The sequence below is a fragment of the Phytophthora ramorum genome, assembly GCF_020800215.1.
Source record: "Phytophthora ramorum isolate Pr-102 chromosome Unknown Phyram_PR-102_s0005, whole genome shotgun sequence".
Lineage (NCBI taxonomy): Eukaryota > Oomycota > Peronosporomycetes > Peronosporales > Peronosporaceae > Phytophthora > Phytophthora ramorum.
Window position 1 is genome coordinate 833,263 of NW_027150651.1, and position 21,513 is coordinate 854,775.

Consider the following 21,513-nt stretch of genomic DNA (forward strand, 5'->3'; position numbering starts at 1 on the left):
GCGGTCAATTAAGAAATGAGAGTCTGGTTGAGCCATCCCTGTTCAGGCTAATCTTGTTGTTGAGACGGCGTCTCAGAGACGCAAAAGGCAATCTCTGCCCTATCTACCCGCGCTGACGGGCACCGACGTCATTTGGACTAATTTCAGCCAATTGCCGCCGCTCAACAAGTTGCTTTTCGCTGGTCGACTGCCCCGAGTTCAACCTAGGGTAACGGCTTCACGTTGAACAGGTGCTTGAAGCTCAGCCAAATAGCGACTGGTACATTTCGACAGCGCATTCTCGGCGGAACTGCGCTTGCTTGGCCACAAGTTGTTCCTTGACCGCATCTTCCTCGCTTTCTAAAGCACCAAACAGCACACCAAGGAGATCCACCTCAAAGTCATCGCTCTCCCAGCAGTCGGCCAAGACCATCACCAAGTCCACGCTAGCATTCGCAAGCAGTTCCCGCCAGCATGGGGCATGATCCGTTGCCAGGAGTCGCTGAGTTTTTACGAAGGTGGTGGCGTCCAGCGATAGAAAAATCCTCTCGCGAGTTTCCTGAGAGTTTGCTGCAACAATAGCTGCCACCACTCTTCTTTCGTCTTGGAATGTACTCTGGGTACCTGCTGCCGCTGAAGACCGCACGGCTGACAGACGCGACTCGCACTGCTGCTTCACTAGCTCCTCCAGCATAACCCGGCCGTAATACGGCGCCATGCGTGGGTCTTCTACGAGCTGATCTCGCACGCCATTCCACCAGTAATTGACGGCAACGGTAAACTCGTCCGAGTCCACCTGGTGCCACCACCCCTCCGGGATCAAAACGGCATCTGCAGAGGACAGTTAACAACGCCTTAGTTGTTATCAACGGCTGAACAAAAAGGATAGGATGTAAACCGCTCATAAATACAATCAGCAATACCTCCAGCAGCGACTTCAAAGCGCTGCGCCGACGCCTCCTTGAAGCGTGGGTGTTTTGCGAAGTCGGGCTGAACAATGTTCACTTGGCTGTGATTTGTAGACTTGGTATGCACTGGGTACGGGTACATCTTAGCGGTGTCTGACGGAGGATACAGCGTGACAACCTTCTTCCCATACAACACCACTAGGATGTTTTGGTACGCGTCGTAGTGCAGCGTCGTCCGGCCAGGTTGCACGGTCATCCACAGGTTCACTTGGGTGACAGACTTGCCTTGAAGGCATGCCGGTCTGCAGTAGCAAGCCCACAAACAAGCCCGTCAGAGTTGCAGGCTCAAGAGATGACAAGAATAACCACCTTACATGCGGAAATGGTTCATTATGGCTGGCAGACTTGCCTTGGTGCACGTAGCATCGGGCTTGGGCACTGCAATGGGGCACTGCGCCAAATAAAACTCCAGGCCACCCACCGTCTGCAGCCAATGCGACTGCTTCCTGAACGTCGCTTGGTAGTAGTCCACGAAGTCGCCAAACTTCAGGTCTACACTTTGTCTGGCCTTCTCATTGCCGGAGTAGCAGTCACTCGATCGCTCTTTGCACGCGATATCCACCACTAATTCATTGCACACGTTGTGTTAGAGCTCCTGGCATTGCAACCAGCACCCAAAGATCGCATTTCTCTCACCAGTATCTCGATGTGCCGCGTAGGATTCCAGCAAGTGAACGGACTCTGGAGCGAACCTTGGCAATTGATTTGGTGCCACGCATTGCACTGCGAAGCCAGCGTAGCAGACCGGGTCGCGCGCCATTGTGATGCCAAACATTGTGTGGTGCACACAGCATGATGTTTTCTCAATTTCATATTGCGACGCTTTCCTGCTGTGCTATGGATAGGATGCTAAGTCGAAGCGCTATTCGGTAGTGGTTCTGGCGATGGAACGGTCGAGTCACCAGAGGGTTCCCGTGCTCGTTGGATAGGCGTCGCCTTCGGAGCAGACGATGACTTCGAGTGGCGCACGCAGTATCCGTGGCGCTGGGCCCACTTCTCGCAGCCTTCCTCGGCACAGCGCGAGCCACCACCGTGCGATCGACAGAAGCCCTTGGATATGGCGCCCTTCGTGCAGTCGGGATACTGGCACCGCACACCTCCGCCGTGGGTCTTGCAGCAGCCACGAGACTGCACGGCACGTTGGCAACCCTCGACGCTGCAAAACTTGATGCCACCGTGTGCACTGCACTTGTGGCCAAACTGCGCTACGCGCTCGCAGCCTGCCTCCGCGCACAGACGCCGCCCGCCATGCCCCGAGCAGGCGTTGTTAAAGCGCGCGAACTTGGAGCAACCTTCTATTTCACATCTCCGGCGGCGGTATCGCTTCGGCGCTGGAGCAGAAGCTCCTTCCCCGGGCTTTGCTTCATCGGCAGCAGGGTCCATTGAAACGTCCTTTGTATCGGAGACCGTCGGTGACGACTCCTTGTCTTCGTCCTCTTTATTCGATTCACTCGTTGTCGCATCAGTTGCAGCAGCATCCTTTGCATCTGCAACAGTAGTAGATACACTAGCGTCGTCGGGTGCAGCCGTAGCGTCTGTTGGATTGACCGCGGCCTTGTCGTCGCTCTGCGCAGGCGTTTTTTGCTTGTCCTTGGCGATTCCGGCCGCCTGCAGCAGCGTGTCAATCCACTCGCGCACAGGATGTCCTTGCGCGTCCGTGGGAGGCTGCAGCGCTGTTCCTTCCTGCTTGGTTGGCGGATTCTCGGCCACCTCGCTCATTGCGCCAAGCACTCGTTACGCGCAGGTTTTGGGATGGATGGTGTGAACCTTGTCGCAGATTTAAGATTTGTGTACCGCACATCGAGTAGTGTGGAATGCACACCAAGTTGAAGCATGGCTGGCACTGCGCGGGACACCGACGTGCCCAATATGTTCGATTCGACACCGACAGTGCCCAATATGTTCGACAGTTGACGTTGCAGTCATGGATGTCACTGCAAGACGTGCCAACGCTTGCGTAGCCCGCAATGGCTGCGCTTGGAGGACTCGGGCGCTCGCCACTGGATGCTCCGTTTCGGATACGAGCGAGTTGCACACTACGTGTAGTGCAGGTGGGTCCAAGTCGGCGTCAGTCGCCATCGCCATCGACTACGACCTGAAATGCATTACGCTGCTGTGGATGATGGCTAAGCGCTCGGAAACATCGCAACCCGGAGACGTTAGCTTCCACGAGGCCGTGCTCAGCGTTGCAAAGCCAACAGCAACTCAAACCGTTGGGCTGCGAGCTAGAGGAAGATTGTACTCTCGACAACTACAGCATATGCGGCGAATGTCGCGGTGTGTTCCGCGTTGCTCAAGGCGATCAACAGTCCCAATCAGGATAACGTGACTGTGCTAGAAAAGGAATTGCGGCAGCTAAGAGAGCAGAAGCCGCGGCTCGCAAGGGGAAAGCAAATGCACGGAAGATATCAAGCTTAGAACGAGGCAGCTCCTGGTCGCAAAGCGCGTGTTGGAGTTCCTCAATTCCATCGTTTGATCTATTTTGCGGTTGGTTATCCTCAGCAACTCGGCAAGAAAACTATTGACCGATCAAACGCGAACGAGAGGGAACGACAATTTATTTGGGGCTCCCTTTTAAATACTAAACGAGAACGTTCGGTCCTTCTGTTGGTGTCGATTGCTGGAAGCAGCACTGCTCCGATATTGTCATGATCTCTCGGATGCACACCTGCGGTGTTAATGGTCACTCACTACATGACCGAGCATCCAAACCACGACTCATCCAAACCGTTGGCAGCCATACCTTCGACTTCGTTGCCCAAGTGTTTCATGGCAGATGCAATATTCGCTTCAAAGTACGGGTGCCACACGTGGTCATATAGGAACCGCGCAGTGAATGACAGGTCGTCCTTATACGCTTTAGCGACCTTGGTGCCACCCCAGACGCGACTTCGCTCCACAATCCATGGTACCATAACGCGCTTGGGTTTGGTCGCGCGAAAGATACGCGGCATCACATACCGCTGGAAAGCCTTTTCTGAAAATGCGAGCTCGATAGCGGGCTTGAAGGCTTCTTCTTCTAGCGCCAGCACGTTGAAAAGCAGGTGGTTGAGACGTCGGATATCGTCCTGAAGTAGACCCAAACGAGCTTGCCATGAATCCGCTGACGAGACTGCTGATAGCAGCAATCCGTCCTCCTGCTCAACGATCACATCCACCAATGTGAAAATAGCTTGGTACAGGGCAACGATATCACGCTTCTCCACAAACTTGATAACCACGTGCGGAAGCAGCACCTTTGTTTTCACGTCGTGCTGGTTTCGGACAAACTCGACGAAGTGCATCTTGAACCAAATGAAAAACGCGCCCACGTTCCAGTTCATGGGCGACTTCAAGCTCCGGCTGCGCTCCAAGAAGCGATCGATTACGAAAAGCGCGTGCCGAACTGGTTCATGCAGTCCCAGCAGGAACTGCGAATTCCAGCTCATGTCGACTTCATCCTTGTGCGTTAACACTGTCGAAAACACTACATTCTCGCCCTTGCGCTGCGGGGCGGACACGGGAGCACTCATCACCATGGTAAAATCGTCTCCTGAAAGCTCTCGTCGAAGCGCGCTCGCATCCATTCTCAGTGGCCCGAGACTCAACTGACTAGACGACGTGGCCACCGATGAACATTCCTCGCTGCTGTGTTCGGAAATGGGCGTCGACATATTACTAGCGCTCTGCTGCGTCTTGCTCATCATGGCGGCGTTTTTGGTATTCTGTATCGATTCGATGGACGCCCAGATATTGAAAAACGCCGTGTCGGATGGGACTTCGTAGCCACTCTTGTAGTCAATAGTCGTGAGTACGTGCGCTACCTGGCTGATGTCCACGAGCTGCGTCGTCTTCTTGGAAACACGCACGTCCCGCGTGGACTCGGGTGGCGACCATATATTGCTGTAGAAGACGGTCTCATCGCCGGGAAGGCGGCGCGGCTTCTTGACGCGCTCGCTGTTGGCCACCATTGCCAATCGGCTTTTCACGAGCGGTTTACGTTTGACAGGCTTCACTGCCAGGCTGCAGGACAACACGGGGAAGTCTTGGTGCATGGGTTTCTCCGGCAGGTGCTCTCTGCCAGGCAACTTGTTTCGCACTTGAACCGGCATGGCCTCCCCCCTTCTTATATCGCTGCTTCTCTCTGCCTCCTTACTTCACTTGATCGAGGGAAATCCACCAGATGCCGCACTCCGCTACCTGCCAATGGGTCAATGTTCGTGTCTTCTCTCCGTCGAAGAGCGAGATTTCTTCTGAGCAGGCAGACAGATGGGAACGACCGAGCAAGCGAGAGAAAGCAACAAGTATCACAGTGAGAATGGCGTGTTGCACACGGCAGGACGTGGCCTGTGACTGTCAAAAGGAAAACATGTGCAGCTACCAACCGGTCTCGACAACCGCACCCACAGTCGTTACTGCCGGTTTCGAAGTGAATTGAAGAATGAGGATATTTTGGTCAATGCGGCAGAGAGATTTCCACCTGCAATCGAGACTTGGGGCAAGTCTCAACGCAGCCAGCTGGGGGGGTCACACCATGTCTCGACCTCCAGAGAGCGGTCTTCCACGACGATGGATGGAGAAGCGCTCGCTGCCGAGGCAACCCACGAGAAAACCGATCCCACACACGTTCCTCGCAGCAAGTATCAACCTCGGTATTATATATATAGGATAGTGGCCGCGGGCGAGACGGACGTCGTGTAGGATAGCTCGGCGAGGTCAGCAATATCCAAGTCGATTGCTGCAACATCGCTTTGACACAGTAACTTCAATGCAACCGAACTGAAACCCAGGGAACCCTCGGACCAGAAGACAGGTCCTGCTGTACACTGCACCCTCGTGACGTACAAAACCCGCCAGGAACGGAAATCTTCTGCTGCATTTCAGTCAAGGCACAGCCGCTATGTGTCTGGCACCGTGTCACGGTGCAGGTTATTCGAAGCACTGAAGATTCGACGATATCGTTCTCCAATGGAGAAGTTATGATCGAGAGGACCATGCTTTCAGGCGGAATGAAGCGTCAGCCCCGTGGTTAACAGTTCCAGATGGATAATTAACCCATTATCCCTGAAGAGCGTCCTATAGGTACCTACGTAGCCTACAGAGCCCGAAAGGGCTCATGCCCGAGCCGGCTATCGCCATGCAAACCCTCCCCACCTCCAGATAGGCACACGGCGACACTCTGCTATGTCTTGTCTTGAAGCAAACTTGGACGGTGCTCAGTCCCGTCGTTCAGGTCACATGACGTGACATCCGTTGCGCAGCTCTCGAGTCGACGGAGCATTCTCCTCGAGCCTCACGTCCGCGCTGGGAGTTCCGCAAAGAATAGCATTTTTGGATTGGCTGTCGGGACTCCTTCAGCGATCTTTTACTTCCTCCTCCTCGCCCTCCTCCTCACCTCCCGCGGAGGATGGCACTTGCGCGACGCTGGAGCTTGGAGACTGGACGAGTGCGTTTGACGGAACGAAGTGAAAAGTGAGGGCTTGCGAAGCCTCGGGCGTACCCAACAACACCTTTCGAGAACACCTTCGAATTGGCTGCGTTCATGAGAGCAATATTGAAGCGCGTACAGGATGCGTGCGCCCAGCAATGCTTAGTTAGACAACAATGGTTAGACTTGAGAGAGCCGCACGGACAGACCATCCCATGTCTGGACTGGGCAACAGGGATAGCTCCTGCACTACACTTCAGCCGACATTCAAATGTTGAATCTGGGGTTACCGACTTCCTTGGCTTATTACGAATACCTGCTTATAACGGTCATCCAATCATATCTCATTGTGGTTTTTCAGCTGGCCTCTGTTTATAATGGTCAGTAATATAACGGTTATATTACGTTGTGTACTCGCCATTCATTTGGATACATCATGAGCTGCGTGCGGCAAACGGCGTGCGAGTGATCCGTGAGGGAGAAGGCAAGACCAATACGTGTACATGATTGAGCCAGAACAGACACACAGCTTCATGAACGGTACAATGATGAACCAGTAAATATCGTGCGTTATGAGTAAAACTACGGTAATCGTGTATTTTTTATGGGTTTTATCGGTGGTACGCGGTACCATGTGGGGCACCGTAATACCGGTAAGCCAAACGAAGTCGGTCAATAAATTTTAACGGCCAACCTCGAGTCGGTGTCAATAGACTTGCAGGAATTTTTGCCCCGGGTGGCAATAGTTTACAGGTACGTAACTATTGCCACCCTCCAGGTGGTGGCGGTAGACGATGTCGAATTTTTGCCGATTTTTCCGATTTTGCTGTATACAAAACGAACTTAGTGATAAAATACGACGGGGAGCACTTAGGGCTAGGCGATGAGTGCATCGTGGTAGTGCCCAAATAATGTTTTGGCTGCTGTTTAACCCTTTCGCGCTAAAAGGATACTTTTTTCGCCCTTTAAGGGTTTTTGCAAAACATGGTGCGAATGAGACGTGTCCAGGGGCGCATTTTGTGCCCTTTTAGCTTTTTGAGGCCTGACGTACTCACGTATTTTGTTACTACCAATCACAGCAGAGGGTGCAAGCGCATGCCTTGGTCTGGCTCTTTAAAATACGTGCGACGTCACCCATTTGCGTTCATAAACTGAGGATCCCCATCATTTTTTTTATCTTACCGAATCAACCCTCCCCTCAGCGCCAGTCACTGTGTGGCCTTACAAACAGCTATACACATGCATCATTCAGTTGCAGTGGAGCTATAGTTAAATTAAGACACACGCACTACCTCAGCCATGCGCACCAGCTTTCTCGATTGGGAAGACAAACAACTTGTTCAGATTGCCTACGAGTTTGAGAAGGAAGGCATTCGGATCACATGGGCTTACGTGGTGCGTCGCATGACCAAGTCTAAGCGGACAGCTGCCGAGCTTCGGCTGCGCCTCGCATCTCTCAAGCGGACGTATGGTAAGTTCGTCAAGGACTTTCCGCGCTGCTTTTTCGGTGGATCAGCGCCAGAGCGGTGTTTGCTGTCGTCTGCAGATGCCCGGCACGTGGGGTCGTCAGGAAGCGTAGCAGTGAGGCGGAAGGTGGAGCCATCAGGCAATGCAGTAGTGAGGCGACAGATGGGCGCAGTGACGAAGCGGTCGGCTGCGGTGATGAAGCCGTCGAGCAGTGCAGTGATGGAGCAGTTGGGCGGCGCGTCGGATTCGTCGATCACTCCGGCGATGGAGCAGTTGATCTGCGCGTTGGAGCCGTCGGCGTGCGCAGTGGTGAAGAGACCTGGTAATGCGTTGGGAACGCAGTCGGTCAGCGCAGTGCTGGAACTTCAGGCTCCTCCCCGATTGCCAGCGACGTCATGCTCTTCGTTGCTCCCGCTGCATGACGCAATACGAGTCCTGACCTCGGTATTTAGCAATATTACTGCGGGAGACATTCGCCAGGACGCTGGTAGAACGCAAGACAATGCGGGGGAGTTGCTGCCATCCGGGGTTGCTGCCATGATCACGGCTCTGGGGCCATTGAACACGCATGACATCTTTCTTGATGTGGGCGCTGGTATTGGCAATGTACTAGCTCAAGTTGCTCTTACTACCTGCATCAGCAAATGTGTTGGGGTCGAAGTTCGTTCTGATTTGTGTACTCTCGGAGAAAAGCACATTCAAAGACATGCTGATTCATTCCCACTTCTGCGGAAGGTGGTCATGAAGGCTACAGACGTACGAGACGTGGCACTATCTGTACGAAGTCCAACTTGTGATGCTACAATTATCTACGCGAATTACTTTCTTTTCGAAGAATCAGCAAAGCTGTTTGTAGCCCAAGAACTTAGCGCCATGCCAAACGCACGAATTATTGTTGCGACTGCTCGCTTCTGTCCGCGACACAGTGGTAGATGTTCGCAACCATTCTGTCTCCGCTGGAAGCTAGCCGACGAACGGATGGTTGAATGCAGCTGGAAGTCTAATTTGACCCCGATCTATATTTACAACAAAAGGTAGTGATAAAACCACCAATACTACACACTTCTTGAGCACTGCGAGGAACGCGTCTGCACGAACACCAATAGCTTGGCCGACAGCATATTCACACCATCATCCCGACCATCACCTGGCACAACCATCCCATCCAGCAGCAGCACAACCTGGCCAGCATCGCGCCAGCTTCAGCAGCTCACCCACCGACGACAGAAGCTATAAGATAATTTGACGCACAACGTCTGGCTTTGGGCTTGGTTCAGGTAGGTTGCGCTTGGTAGGATTACTTTCAGCAGCAGTGCTTTTAGCTTGAGCTAGAGACGAGCCCCTGCGAATGTTACCTTTCACGGTGAACAGATCTTGGAGCAAATAAAACCTGTGAAATTTATCCCAACATGTCCAAGATTGCTGTGGACACATCCAGCTCGTTGGGGGCTTCTCGTTTACTTCTTGACACAAGGACACACTGTGAGTAAGGCAGTATGTTGTTACCTCTGTAGGGTAGCGATCCTCCCAGCGGCACACAACACATCTGCGTCGTTTCCGGCTCTTCTTGCTGTGAATTTGCTTCGAGGCAACGGCAGTGCATCGCTGGACGGGAACGTTCGCGCTGGGGGTCGACACTGGCGTCGGCACAACGCCTTCCACATCCACGACATCGTTTAGTGAACTAGTTCCGTACACCATACGACCCTCGCTGGGAGCTTCGATCCACTTGCCATTCATGAGCTGACACGCCAAATCCATGACAAATTCGCGATGTGGATCACGCGCAGGAGGACCGACTCCTGCTAGCCGCCGCGTCAAATACGCATTTGATCGAGCAATATCTATCATTGCTAAGGCAAGTTTTTTATGCCACTTCTTGAAGGAGTGGCCATCTGCAATGGAAAATCTGCCTCGGATCTGGTCCAACCTGTCCACCCCTTGCATATTCTGGTTGTACTGACCTATGCATGTCGGAGCAGCAAATTCTTGTGACGAATTGCCCACCATTCTTGTAACAGGTGTAATCGTAGATGGGTCGGCATTCGACACCATGTTGACGATGTCGCCGTCGCACCATGACGCAGCGATCATGCTATAATCATGGGAGATGGCCTGGAGGAGGTCGCCGCGCGTACATTTAGAATCATCCAGGATCGTGTGACGAGGGAAGTGCTTGCTGTTAGATTTGATGGTTCCTCGACCGTAAAGACCTTTGAGCTTCAGCTCTTGAAGCAGTTGGACCGAAGTGTAGTAATTGTCCATGTTGATGATGCGGTTAGTACCGAAAAATGGCCTCACGACCTCCAACACGTGCTGTCGAATCTTAGACACCTTGTCAAATTCTACTCGCAGCGACAGTGCTTCTTCCTGTCCAACTACGCCATCGAGCCGGTCGCCAACATCACACCTACTGCAATGTAGCTTGTAGTTTAGAGCGATCCAGGTAGATGAGCAGCAGGCAACATAGAACCGAAAATGGTATTTACCCGTTGGCTTCATGGGATTGAACACGATCATGTGCCTTCCTTGTCGAGCCCGACACGCTATACTGGCTTCGTCCAAAGCCACATTACGTCCAACCTTGACATAGAGACCACCAGTCACTTTCAGCAAGTTTAGTAGAGGTCGGATACGAGCAGCAGCGTCACGATCCAGTGTGGTCGGTACAGCATTGAAACTCAGGCAGCACCGCAGAAGTTTGAAGCGACTTAGAGACATCACGCTATCCAGCGAGACGGAGTTCCCACCAAATATCAGGTCTTCTGGTTGTTGGCCCCAGTAGTTCGCATATTCACCTTTGTCGTTCAAGGCCATATAAAACATGATGCCTAGAAACGCCATCAGCTCCGCGAGTGTGAATGGTGCTCCAATTTTGATGTCGTGCACAATAGCATACTTGTTCGTCTCAAACAGCACTTGGCGCCAGAAGTACAGAGGCAGGTACGCAAAAAAGCTGGAGGTGGCCGAGTGTTCAAACAGGTGTTTATACTGTGGTAGAAGGGTCGTTTTCGTTGAGCCGTCGGCAAGCTGGTAGAGGTCAGTCGGCGCGTCAACTTCTCCGTTGGGCTCAAATCGCAGATTTCGAATCGCTTCGACTTCTTCCATATTGGCAGGAAGCAAAACACCCGGATCAAATTCTCTGTATTCTTCCACCACTTGCAAATTGTCGTCATCATCCACGTCAATGTCATCGTCGGCGTCACCCGTTACTAGCCCTTGCCAGTCGGGGTTGTCCTTCAACCGGGTAAGCTCCTTGTAGTTCTCCACTCCAGATTGAACACATCCGACACTCACATGTTCCACAGCGTTCTGGAACTGAGTATCCAGCCAGCGGATCTCAAACAGTGACGCAAACTTTCCTCGCATCGGACGTCGGCAAACACGCCCCACAATGTATGCCGGTCCGATAGGGCGGTAGAGCTTGGACTTCATCCAGGTCTCGCGCTCCGGAGTGAATGCCACCAACTTATTCATGTATACCTCCTGCAGCATTATCGGAGGTGTCCTCGCTGGCTGGGTCCGATGTAACGAGTCGGGCGTTTGCCCCCGAGTTGTGGCTTGTGGCGTCCCAGGAACAGCGCTTGATACTACAACAAGTATACAAATATTCATATTAATACATACATGATGAATGCTTAAACAGCAGACGGCAACAAGACAACTACGCACCCATTCCATCGCCACGTCCTTCATCACTGCCACGTCCGCCGACGCGGCCACCACTGCCACGATTACCACCACCAATGCCACATTCACCGCCGCAACTGATACTACCATATCCATCATCGCGAGCAACAACACCACGTCCATGAGCGCGAGCACCACTGCCACGGCCGCCGTCGCTGCCTGCAATGCCACGTCCGCCGTCGCCGCCAACAATACCATGTCCACCGTCGCCGCCTCCACGTCCACGAGCGCGAGCACCACTGCCACGGCCGCCGTCGCTGCCTGCAATGCCACGTCCACCATCGCCGCCAACAATACCACGTCCGCCGTCGCCGCCACTACTGCCATGTCCGCCGTCGCCGCCACCACTGCCACGTCCGCCGTCGCTGCCACCACCACTGCCACGACCGTGTCCGCGTTTGTTTTGAGCTCCATCCACACTTGGCCTGGATGCCGCCAGATTACCGCTGCCGTCTTTGTTACTGCCTGTTGCTGCTACGCACCACCACGCACAAATACCATCAGCTGCAGTCACTACTCTTGAATCAATCGGATACGCACCCGGTGCCACGCCATGTCCGCCATCGCGGCCATCACTGCCTCGCCCGCGCTCGCGCCCTCCTCGATCTTCGTCCACTCTTGACCTGGATTCGGCATGCTCGTTGCTGCCGTTGTCGTTTCTGCCCCCTGATGACATAACAACCCCTCATGCGTCGTTAGCACCACCGCCGCGAACGTTCACACAAGCAAGACTCGTACTTGTGAGGGCGGCAGCATACCGAAGAACAGCAGCCTCGCCAAGAAGGTAATCGACGCCTTCTTGACCGTCTGCATCACCATCCGGTCGAACGTAGCGATAGCGCAGGTCCAGACTACGTCTGGGAGGCGGTTTAGAATACCAGCCAGACTTCTTGAGCCATGTCCACACGTCATTGAATGCGACGACACCGCCCAGATCGCTTGCTGCGCTCGCTAGGTGGCGCACCCGTCGACGTGGACGCTTCTCTATCATTTTTCGCGCTTCATCGCGGTCGCGCTTCGGCATCCCCGCGAGGGAGAAAAATCGGTTGTGTGGCCTGCGAGCGGCATGGGTTTTATGTCTCAAGGCATAAATTAATAGAGTTATGATGCCATGCATCATTTATTCATTACTCTAATTGATACCAATCGGTTTGGGAAGGTGATCATTTTATAGGTTCGCGCCAAAAACTAAAATTCACCCCAGGGTCTCTTTGGATGAGTAAATCGGTCAACGGCATAGTGAGACAGAGATATTTACTCCCATTGGTGCTTATGGATAGAGCGGGAACAGACAGGCATAGGATTTCCCAATCAGATGCATATATGGAAGACCAAATCAGTAAAACTCACAATTCATAATAGCCAAGCGCACAGCAGTTCAGCGCTCATCTCTGCTAACCAGCCTTGTAAACTCAACTCTCTGGTCTATCTATTCCTCTGCTAAGCTACCTTTCCCCACTGCACTAGACGTCCATACGACGTGTCCCGCACAGACCACGGCTAGCCTGCGGCAGGCTGCCTGCCTCGCTAACCCAGGGCAACTAGCTTGCGTCGCCATCGTAGTGACGTGTACACAGCTTCAACCGCGTCATCGCGCGGAGACGAGACTGGTATGGTATTTTACGAAGGCTGCGATTTCTTACTGCGTAAATTTCGTTGCATTTCAACCAATGATCGTCGAATTCGTCTAGTCGCCGCAAGAAAAAAAAATATGAGCCAATCCGCTGCGTCTTTGGAAACTACCGTGAAAACCTTAAAGGGCGAATTTTGTACCCTTTTAGACCGTCCGGCTTTCTCTATCCCGCATCCGGGAGGATAGTGAACAGCACTCAAGCCTCACGCGAGTACCGTGAAAACCTTAAAGGGCGAATTTTGTGCCCTTTTAGATCGGAGTATCTTGACCTTGTATAGTATACTTTATCCAAGGGCGTCGCGAAAGGGTTAAATGGCTCGGAAAGTCGGAAAGTGGGCAATTCACACTCCAGTGGAGGATAAGTTGCCCACTGCCCAACATTTTTTTTTGCTGTATTAATTGGCTCGGAAATTTCAAAGTGGGCAACTTATCCTCGACTCGAGGATAAGTTGCCCACTTTGCGACGTTCCGAGCCAGTTAAACAGCAGCGTCGAGGATCGGACTTTCCGAGCCATTATTATTTCAGTCAACGTGGAGGATCGGAGGTCGGGCCACTTCCGTTTTTCCTAGCACGTCAAATGTACACTGCTTCGCGACGCGTCGTGCCGAATGCCTACAGAACGCAAAGTCCGCTGCCCAAGAAACGCCGTCCGCGACTAACTCCAGCAGAGAAGTCCCAGATTCGCATGCGATACCAGAAAGGGGAGAGAATTACCCAGCTGCATCAAAGCACGGGACACGCCCGCGGTACGATCGACGCCATCGTCCACGCCCAGCCCAAACAAGATGAGTCGAAGTGAGGTAAACCCTGTCGGCGGACCCCCATGCGTTTCGTGGTGGAAATGCTGAAACGAGGTCTTAAGCATCACACAAACCCAATCGCTCAAGGACATCGCAAAAATGATGGGGGTCGACCGTCGAGTATTTGGCCGCATGGAGCAGGACATATTGGGTAGACTACAAACTGCAGTTGTAGACTACTGGTTTTCTCGCGACCAAGCTGCACCTCAGAAGCTCATTGATTTGCTCGACGGCGCAGAGACCTCAGTAGATATCGCTATGTTCATCTTGTCGCATCCGGAACTGACCGACGCTATCATCCGTGCCTCCCAGCGTGTCACGGTTCGTGTTCTCGTTGATCGGGCACAAGTCACCGAGAAAAGCTCACCTATGATGATCGAAAACGGGGTCAACGTATTTCACGCAGGCCCCAGACTCATGCACTGGAAGGTAGCGATTATCGACGGAGACATATTGACGATGGGAAGCTGCAATTGAAGTGGGGGGGGGGGGGGGGGGGGAATGACGATGAATTGGGAGCAGACTATTGTATTGCGTGGTCCTATTGTTGGAGCACACGCCGTTGAGTTTGACGAACACATGTGGTCTGTTGCCGTGCAAAACAACTGGCAAGTTGAGATAGATAGCCGCGGTAATGTTCATCTGTAGCGTCAAGCGATGGTGAAAGCAGTGCCGCAGCGGGTACTCCGAGCTGGCAGTTTGTTTTACAAGGCACGGGCAACTACAGCACGGTCGCGTTCGATGGAGCCCGCCATGCAGAGACGTTTGAGACGCGCACGGCTCAGGCGCACCTTGATTCGATCAAACGTGAGTTCGAGCTGCTCTGGGATGAAGGACGGATTTGGGTTCTTCTGATCGTAAGTGCGCCCGCTGTACAGAGTCTCTTTCTGGCACAGTCTCTTGATAGCTAACACGACGGCCCAACGGCAGGCTGCAGCAGCTGTCCCGTTGGTGAAACCGCGCAGCTAGTCGAGAAGAAGCTGGGTGCGGCACTGCTGCGTCTCCGAGTCCATGTCTTGCACGTCGACGCGGTCCATCGTGGACTCCACTTTGATGCGGATAGGAAGCTACACGAGCCACAAACTCTGCCGTGCGGATCCGCTCGAATGCATCGCTAGCCACGTGCTTTCCATGGTTCAAAGCACGACCGCGGCGCATTTGCACTCATTCCAGCAGCGATTCAGCAAGCGGCGGAGAAGACCGGCAAAGCGAGTCGTCTGCCCACCAATAGCCACGTCGCAGGCTGCACTCGACAGCATGGCCCGGAAACGGACATAACGGATAGCGTGCGCCGACTGAGTGTGAAGCTCAGGCGAGGGACCTGATCCATCGATGGTGGCGCTGCGCCGGCCTACAGAAAGCTCCAAGGCGGGGGTGGCGACTACCGCCAAGTCCTTATCAGCAGTGTCATTGACAAAAAAGACCGTACGACGGCTTACATACTGCTGTTTGTTGTTTTGAACTGATTGAGTTCCTGTTGCTGTGTTTCTTGCAGAATTCTCTTGTTTCAGATGTTGAAGAGCTCAAGAACAACCTTGAGGTGAGGAGTCAATTCTCCGTGAAATGGTATTCAAGCAGCTAAGCGGTGGCGTCTGGATGTAGATTCAAGCCCGAGAAGTGACGCAACGCGATGAAACAGTACAAGAACTCGTGGGAAAGGTACCGCTCCTCGTTTTCAAGAGAACCTGTTTCTATCTATGCTAATCTCTTCCCCATGGGACCAGGTTGACATGCTGCACGATGCCTTCAACTTGTATATATTATATCGGAGTGGCGATTCTTGGTTGAAAAATGCAAGTCGACGCTCCAAGCCAATGTCCGGCTATACGTATACAGTGAAGGACTCATCGCGCGATGCTTCTCCGACTCTTTCCTAGTCGGGCACATTCGGGCACCAGGATCGGGCCTCGTTGGGCATGAATGGACAGTCTCGTGTTACCCAATCGGGCTATATAACGAGTGTTTTGTTTTTTAAGGGAACAAAACACTTATCGCCCATAACAGCACTATTATTTTCAACCAATCAACATGTTTTTTATGTATCGAACACAAGATACATTTTGCCGGAAGAGTCGCGGCTGCCGGGCCGATGATCTTCGCCACTGATCGAGTTGAGCTGGCGCGCAGAGGCACAAGAGACACAGCAGACAACCAACAGCAAGCTGCGAGTTGGCGACGGGTCATGGGGCAGCAGGTCTCGCTTCCGGCCGCGGTGACGCAGCCGCCGGGCGAGCGCACTCTGCTCCGGCCGCTCCAGGCGCCATACGTCCCGCTCTGCGACGTGCTCAAAGCCGGCGACGTGTCTGTCCCGTCCGCTACCGAAGACTCAAAAGATGTAATGGACAAGATCCTCGAGTTTGGCGCCGCACTGCGGCACCTACCGAAAGGTAACACGCAATTCTAGTAGGTAGTATTTCAATCTTCAACGAGGGAATGACCTCGTGTATGTTACCTCTGTGCCCCTACAGAGAGTGAAGTGTCCGGGCGACTGCAGACACGCAGTCCCGAGCAGCAGATGAAGGAGCTCATGAGCTCCGTGGACTCGGTGGACGAGTTGTTCCAGCACATTTCACAGCTGGCAGGGCTGCCGTCCCAGGACGGACTAGAGTCTGCACGACAAGACAGTAAGCGAGATGCGGGTGAGGCGATGCCTGGCGTTTTCGACGCCCGGGTGGCGAGTTACGTGAGAAACTTGCAGGCATTGTACCAGATGACGAAGAAGGAAAAATACCGGTACGAACAACGACTCCTGGCTGCAAGAGCTCACGCCATGTCACTGCGTAAAGTGTCGCCCCCCCCGCTGCCACTACCGACCCAGAACTGCATGACAATGGGCTGGGACCTGGTGGTCATGCTACTGAAGGCAACACGCAAAAACAACCCAGAACAGTACGAACACGCACTGCAAATGGTGAAGGCCACCCTGAAACCTTTGAAGCCTACTGCCTACTCGGACAGTATGTACCTCGCACCGTCCGCATCGTCAGCATTCAATTTGCTAAGTGACTGCTTAGGTGATCTGGCATACCCGGTGGATGATGGAGCATCTGAAAGTGAAGTTCATATCGGAGCTTGCACGATCGAAACGCTAGCAGAGGTGGGCCTTGCCCGCGGATCGCTTGCGACAATGTTATTTGTGATACTTTGGCTAATGAAGCAGCCACCAACGAGAGCAGTGAATTTGGAGACATCAATTGCCAAACTTGCCGCGCTCAAAGAACAGCCTATGTATGGAAAGTGTGAGGCCTCAGGTGAGCTGTACAGCTGTGGTCAGAACTCGTACGGAGAACTAGGCACAGGAGATGATATTGAGCGGCATCAACTCACTAGTGTAGCTCTTTGTGGGTGGGACGATATTCGTCAGGTGGTCAGTGGCAACGAAACATTGGCGATTCTCACAAATGATGGAGTCGTACTAACCTGCGGATTGAACAAAAGCGGTCAGTGTGGTCAGGGTCACTTCGACGAGAGGGTAATGATGCTTCGCCCCGTGCAAGCTCTGCGCTCACAGCGAATAAAATCTATTGCAGCGAGTAACGGTTGCGAGCATATGATCGCGCTAACGGACACTGGGCTAGCGTACTCCTGGGGCTACAATGACCGGGGACAGTTGGGGCATGAAAACTTGGCCACCAAGATTCACGTACCAAAACTTATTGAATCATTGAAGACAAAGAAGCTTGGGTTTGCCTCTGTGAGTTACCACCACAGCGCCGTGATCACGGATTCCGGGGAACTCTACACTTTTGGCATGAATGATTGTGGCCAACTTGGTCTCGATCACACACAGCACCAATCCACACCGCAGCTTGTGAAGAGTTTCGAAGGTACTGAAGTGTCAATGGTAGGGTGCGGTCTGTACCATACCGTCATTTGCACAGCCACCGGAGAACTTTTTTCCTGCGGAAAGAATGACTATGGGCAGTTGGGCCTAGCTCACAATCGTCAAGTTAAGATACCCACTATCGTCACACTTCCGAACGAAATGGTATGCTTTGTTGCATGCGGCTACTACCATTCGGTTGTTGTCACCACGGGTGGACGAACCTATTCATTTGGTCGGAACGATTACGGGCAACTAGGTATCGGAAACAAGATTCACCAGAATCTTCCAAATGTTGTAGCTTTATCCGCCAATACGCGAATGATGCGGGCGACTTGTGGGTGCTATCACACAGTGCTACTTTCAGAACACGGCCAAGTCTACGTGTTCGGACGGAATAACAAGGGACAACTTGGAAATCGAGGCAGCGCAGACGCATTATTGCCTGTTCCTCTGAAAGTTCGACCAGAGAAAAATTCCCGTCGGTGCTTGGATGTTGCAGCTGGTTTTTATACCACGTCCTTGATTGTGGAGCGAAAACGCGATAATGATGAAGGTGATACCGTTATGCTGGATCAAAGCTGTGTGACGTCAGTCTGCGGTCGTGTTGATATTGATCGTTCTGGCGAGATCGAAGGCTTGAGTAACTTCGGTTCAATATCAACAATCGGTGTGTCGTTATTTCGAGGGAAGTGGTTTTATGAGGTAGAGGTGGTCACAAGTGGCTTGATTCAAGTTGGGTGGATCGATGGGTACTTTCAGGGAAGCTCAGACCAAGGTGAAGGGGTCGGAGATCACGCTCACTCATGGTCGTACGACGGTAACCGCCAGCGACGCTGGAATAGTGGATCATCTTCATACGGAGAGAAATGGAGAGCTGGTGATATCATCGGTTGCCTGCTGGACTTAAACACGCAGGAGATGACATTTTATCGAAATGGAGTCAACCTGGGTGTCGCATACTCTGAATTCAAGTGCTCTGTAGACGACAAGCGATCGGGTATGATGCCTGGCATCAGTCTTGAACGGGGTGAAATCATCCGCATCAATTTAGGACACCAACCGTTCGCATACCCCCCGTCGATTGGTCATGAATTTGACAGTATTTCACGCGCGGTAACTACGCCCTCTTCCACCGCAACAATTCAGCCACCTCCAGATGAGCCAGCAAGAGGTACAGCAATACATCCACCGGCACTTGAAGGATCTGCATCAGTTTTAGCGGATAGCACGTTGTTTGTCGTCGGCGGAATGGTTATTGCGGATGCCCCAATGCCCCAGCCTACTGAACCAAGTAACCACGTCTGGGCGTACGATACGGAAACTAGCACCTGGGAGAGGTGGACAGACTTACCCATTGGAATTCGCAATCACCAGGTTGTTGCAATTGATGACAATCAGATCCTTGTGCTTGGGGGCGAGAATAATTGTGCAACATCACGGCATATGGATCTGTACAAATGCCCTACAACGAAGAACGCTGATGGCTCTCTTCCGACATGGACTTTAATTCAAGCTGCTCTTGGGGCGGCAACTTCAATGCCCCAATCTCGTGCGTTCCATACGGCTTCGACAATTCGCGTTCGTCTCGACGCGATCGTTTTCATGTATGGTGGTAAATCAGTAGACAACGAGGTCCTTGGAGACGCCTGGTACTTATCCCTCGATGATTATGCATGGTCGCGACTGCCTAGCTCGGTTTCTCTGGATCCTGGCCCACGAATCGGATGTTCGTCCGCTGTTATTGGAGAATGTGTGTACGTTTTCGGCGGGCAAGATCGCGAAGAGAAATTTCGGTCGGATCTCTGGCGGTACAATACATTTGACCGGCTTTGGCATTTGTGTCACGACGATAATATTGGCGCTTCGAGAGATGTATCAGGTAGTTTGTCGAGTGGGAATATAAGGCCCGATCTTCAAGTGATGCTGCCAGAGGGAAGAGTGAGCTATAGCATGTGCTCCGATCTTGGCAACCTTTGGATTTTTGGAGGTGTTAATCGGACAGGAACCTATTTGTGTGATATGTGGTGCTTCTCCGTTACATCACAAAAGTGGAACCGCACCGAAGTTAACACTCAAGGGTCATTTGATGGATGCAGCTCGGCAGGATTATATGCCCGAACCGGAACAGTAACAGCACTGCCTATCGCCTCTGATGTCGACTCCTCTTCCTCTCCAGATGGTGACTTATTTCTAGTTGGGGGTCGCATTAGAAGACAAGGGAAGGCTACGAGTACCAGCTGCATTAGAAAGATTTGCTCAGTGAACGCGTCAGGATCGTACAGTCTTGATATGACACAAAACATCTCGACGACAGGAAAAGCTGGCCACGTACTTGGTGTCCTTCGGGCTAGATGTGACTCTACGAACAGGTTGAACCAGCATTGTGCGCTGGAGGCCTTAGACTCTGGCGTTTGCTTGCTATCCCATTTGGATCGTTTAGCTGGGAATGACATTCCAGGAGATGACACGGACTCTATCCAGCTCTCACGATGTTTGTATCGATCACTATGCATTGATCCAAAAGAGTCGACCTTGTCCGCCTTATACGCAGTGCTGAAACGCACCACGTCGCAATACTTTGAAATGGATATCCTTGATGAGACGCCAAACCCCACTTCGCAGGTTATCCATGTTCTGTACCCGCTACTTGTAACAATAAGGCTTCTCAAGCTGAATTTCTTTGAGGTACGTGGTCTCCTGCTTCGCCTTTGTTTATTATTGGGCGTCTTGTTTACTCACCTTGTCAAAACCCTTCTAATTGGTAGTTTTCGCGAAGCTGCTTGGACGGGTCAGAGGTTGGATTGCCAGCTGCAGCATCTCAACCTGGAGGGATTCTTTACTCAATTCGTGAGTTACTTTTTTCGATTGCAGATCACGTACCAAAAGTATCGATGTCAGGAGAAGTACTGTGGTTTTACCATGCGGTGAAGCAAGAAACAGCATCGACAATCCACTACGGATTCCCAACGCTGTTTCCGTCCCTTTTGGACAGGTTAAATGTGATGAACCGCTTGATGGTAAATAAGCACAACTCGGACGCAGAACCAACCCCAGCACAGAAATTATTGATTCCGATGCTTGTACCCTGCTTCACGTCAGGGAAAATGTTATTTGAATTGATGAGTGACCCTGAGGAGGTGTTGAAGGTGGACAGTTCTGAGGAAGCTGTAGTTTCAAACACTGTAATCACATTCATGGGCACACTATTGGATGCTCTATGGGAGCAAACGAAGGAAGTGGTGGAGTGCTCACCAGAAGATGCAACTGCTCTCATCAATCAGCTAGACGCTCTTGAAACTAGCCACGAATTCAAGTGTCTGAACATTATGGTTCGCGCAACTATATTTTGGTGTTCATGCTCTACCAAGCAAACCTGGGTTATAATTGAATCTGTCTGCACGAAGTTGGTGTCATTTATCTCGGAGTATCTGGATCGTTGTGAAACAATGCGCCTAGAGCAGAGCCGGTTTCTCCCCATCTTCATTCAGCATAGTTTTGCTGGTAAATTACTGCCGTTTATGTTGCTGAGCGTGCTTTCGTTACCATCCGTTCGCGATGCACTTCCTGATATACTAAGCCCATTTTGGTCTCACTTGGAAGTTTTATCGAGCAAAACTCATATCGCACTTGTACTGCTAAGCAAACGAGGTATTTTGCGTCCACCAATTGTTGGTGTTGAATCACCAGCTGCCTTGAAAAAAAATGAAGTAGAAGTTGATTCCGAGGATAATGCGCTTGCAAC

At 52.2% G+C, this 21,513-nt stretch overlaps 4 protein-coding genes across 4 annotated transcripts; 2 read left to right on the forward strand and 2 right to left on the reverse strand.

Moving 5' to 3' along the window:
• Window positions 1–241: 241 nt before the first annotated feature.
• On the reverse strand, window positions 242–2,666 carry KRP23_5963 (Hypoxia-inducible factor 1-alpha inhibitor; the record flags this gene model as incomplete). The annotated part of the gene is made up of 5 exons (XM_067891093.1): window positions 242–810; window positions 903–1,189; window positions 1,262–1,511; window positions 1,584–1,670; window positions 2,252–2,666. 5 exons carry the CDS (start codon window positions 2,664–2,666, stop codon window positions 242–244), a joined length of 1,608 nt encoding a protein of 535 aa, XP_067745482.1.
• Window positions 2,667–3,637: 971 nt separating this feature from the next.
• Window positions 3,638–5,038, reverse strand: KRP23_5964 (uncharacterized protein; the record flags this gene model as incomplete). The annotated part of the gene is made up of 1 exon (XM_067891094.1): window positions 3,638–5,038. The coding sequence occupies one exon, from the start codon at window positions 5,036–5,038 to the stop codon at window positions 3,638–3,640; it is 1,401 nt and encodes a 466-aa protein (XP_067745483.1).
• Window positions 5,039–15,277: 10,239 nt separating this feature from the next.
• KRP23_5965 (uncharacterized protein) lies at window positions 15,278–15,649 on the forward strand (the record flags this gene model as incomplete). The annotated part of the gene is made up of 3 exons (XM_067891095.1): window positions 15,278–15,370; window positions 15,441–15,485; window positions 15,548–15,649. The coding sequence occupies 3 exons, from the start codon at window positions 15,278–15,280 to the stop codon at window positions 15,647–15,649; spliced, it is 240 nt and encodes a 79-aa protein (XP_067745484.1).
• A 385-nt stretch (window positions 15,650–16,034) lies between these two features.
• Window positions 16,035–17,364, forward strand: KRP23_5966 (uncharacterized protein; the record flags this gene model as incomplete). Its single annotated transcript, XM_067891096.1, has 4 exons — window positions 16,035–16,332; window positions 16,414–17,042; window positions 17,106–17,224; window positions 17,310–17,364. 4 exons carry the CDS (start codon window positions 16,035–16,037, stop codon window positions 17,362–17,364), a joined length of 1,101 nt encoding a protein of 366 aa, XP_067745485.1.
• Window positions 17,365–21,513: the final 4,149 nt, after the last annotated feature.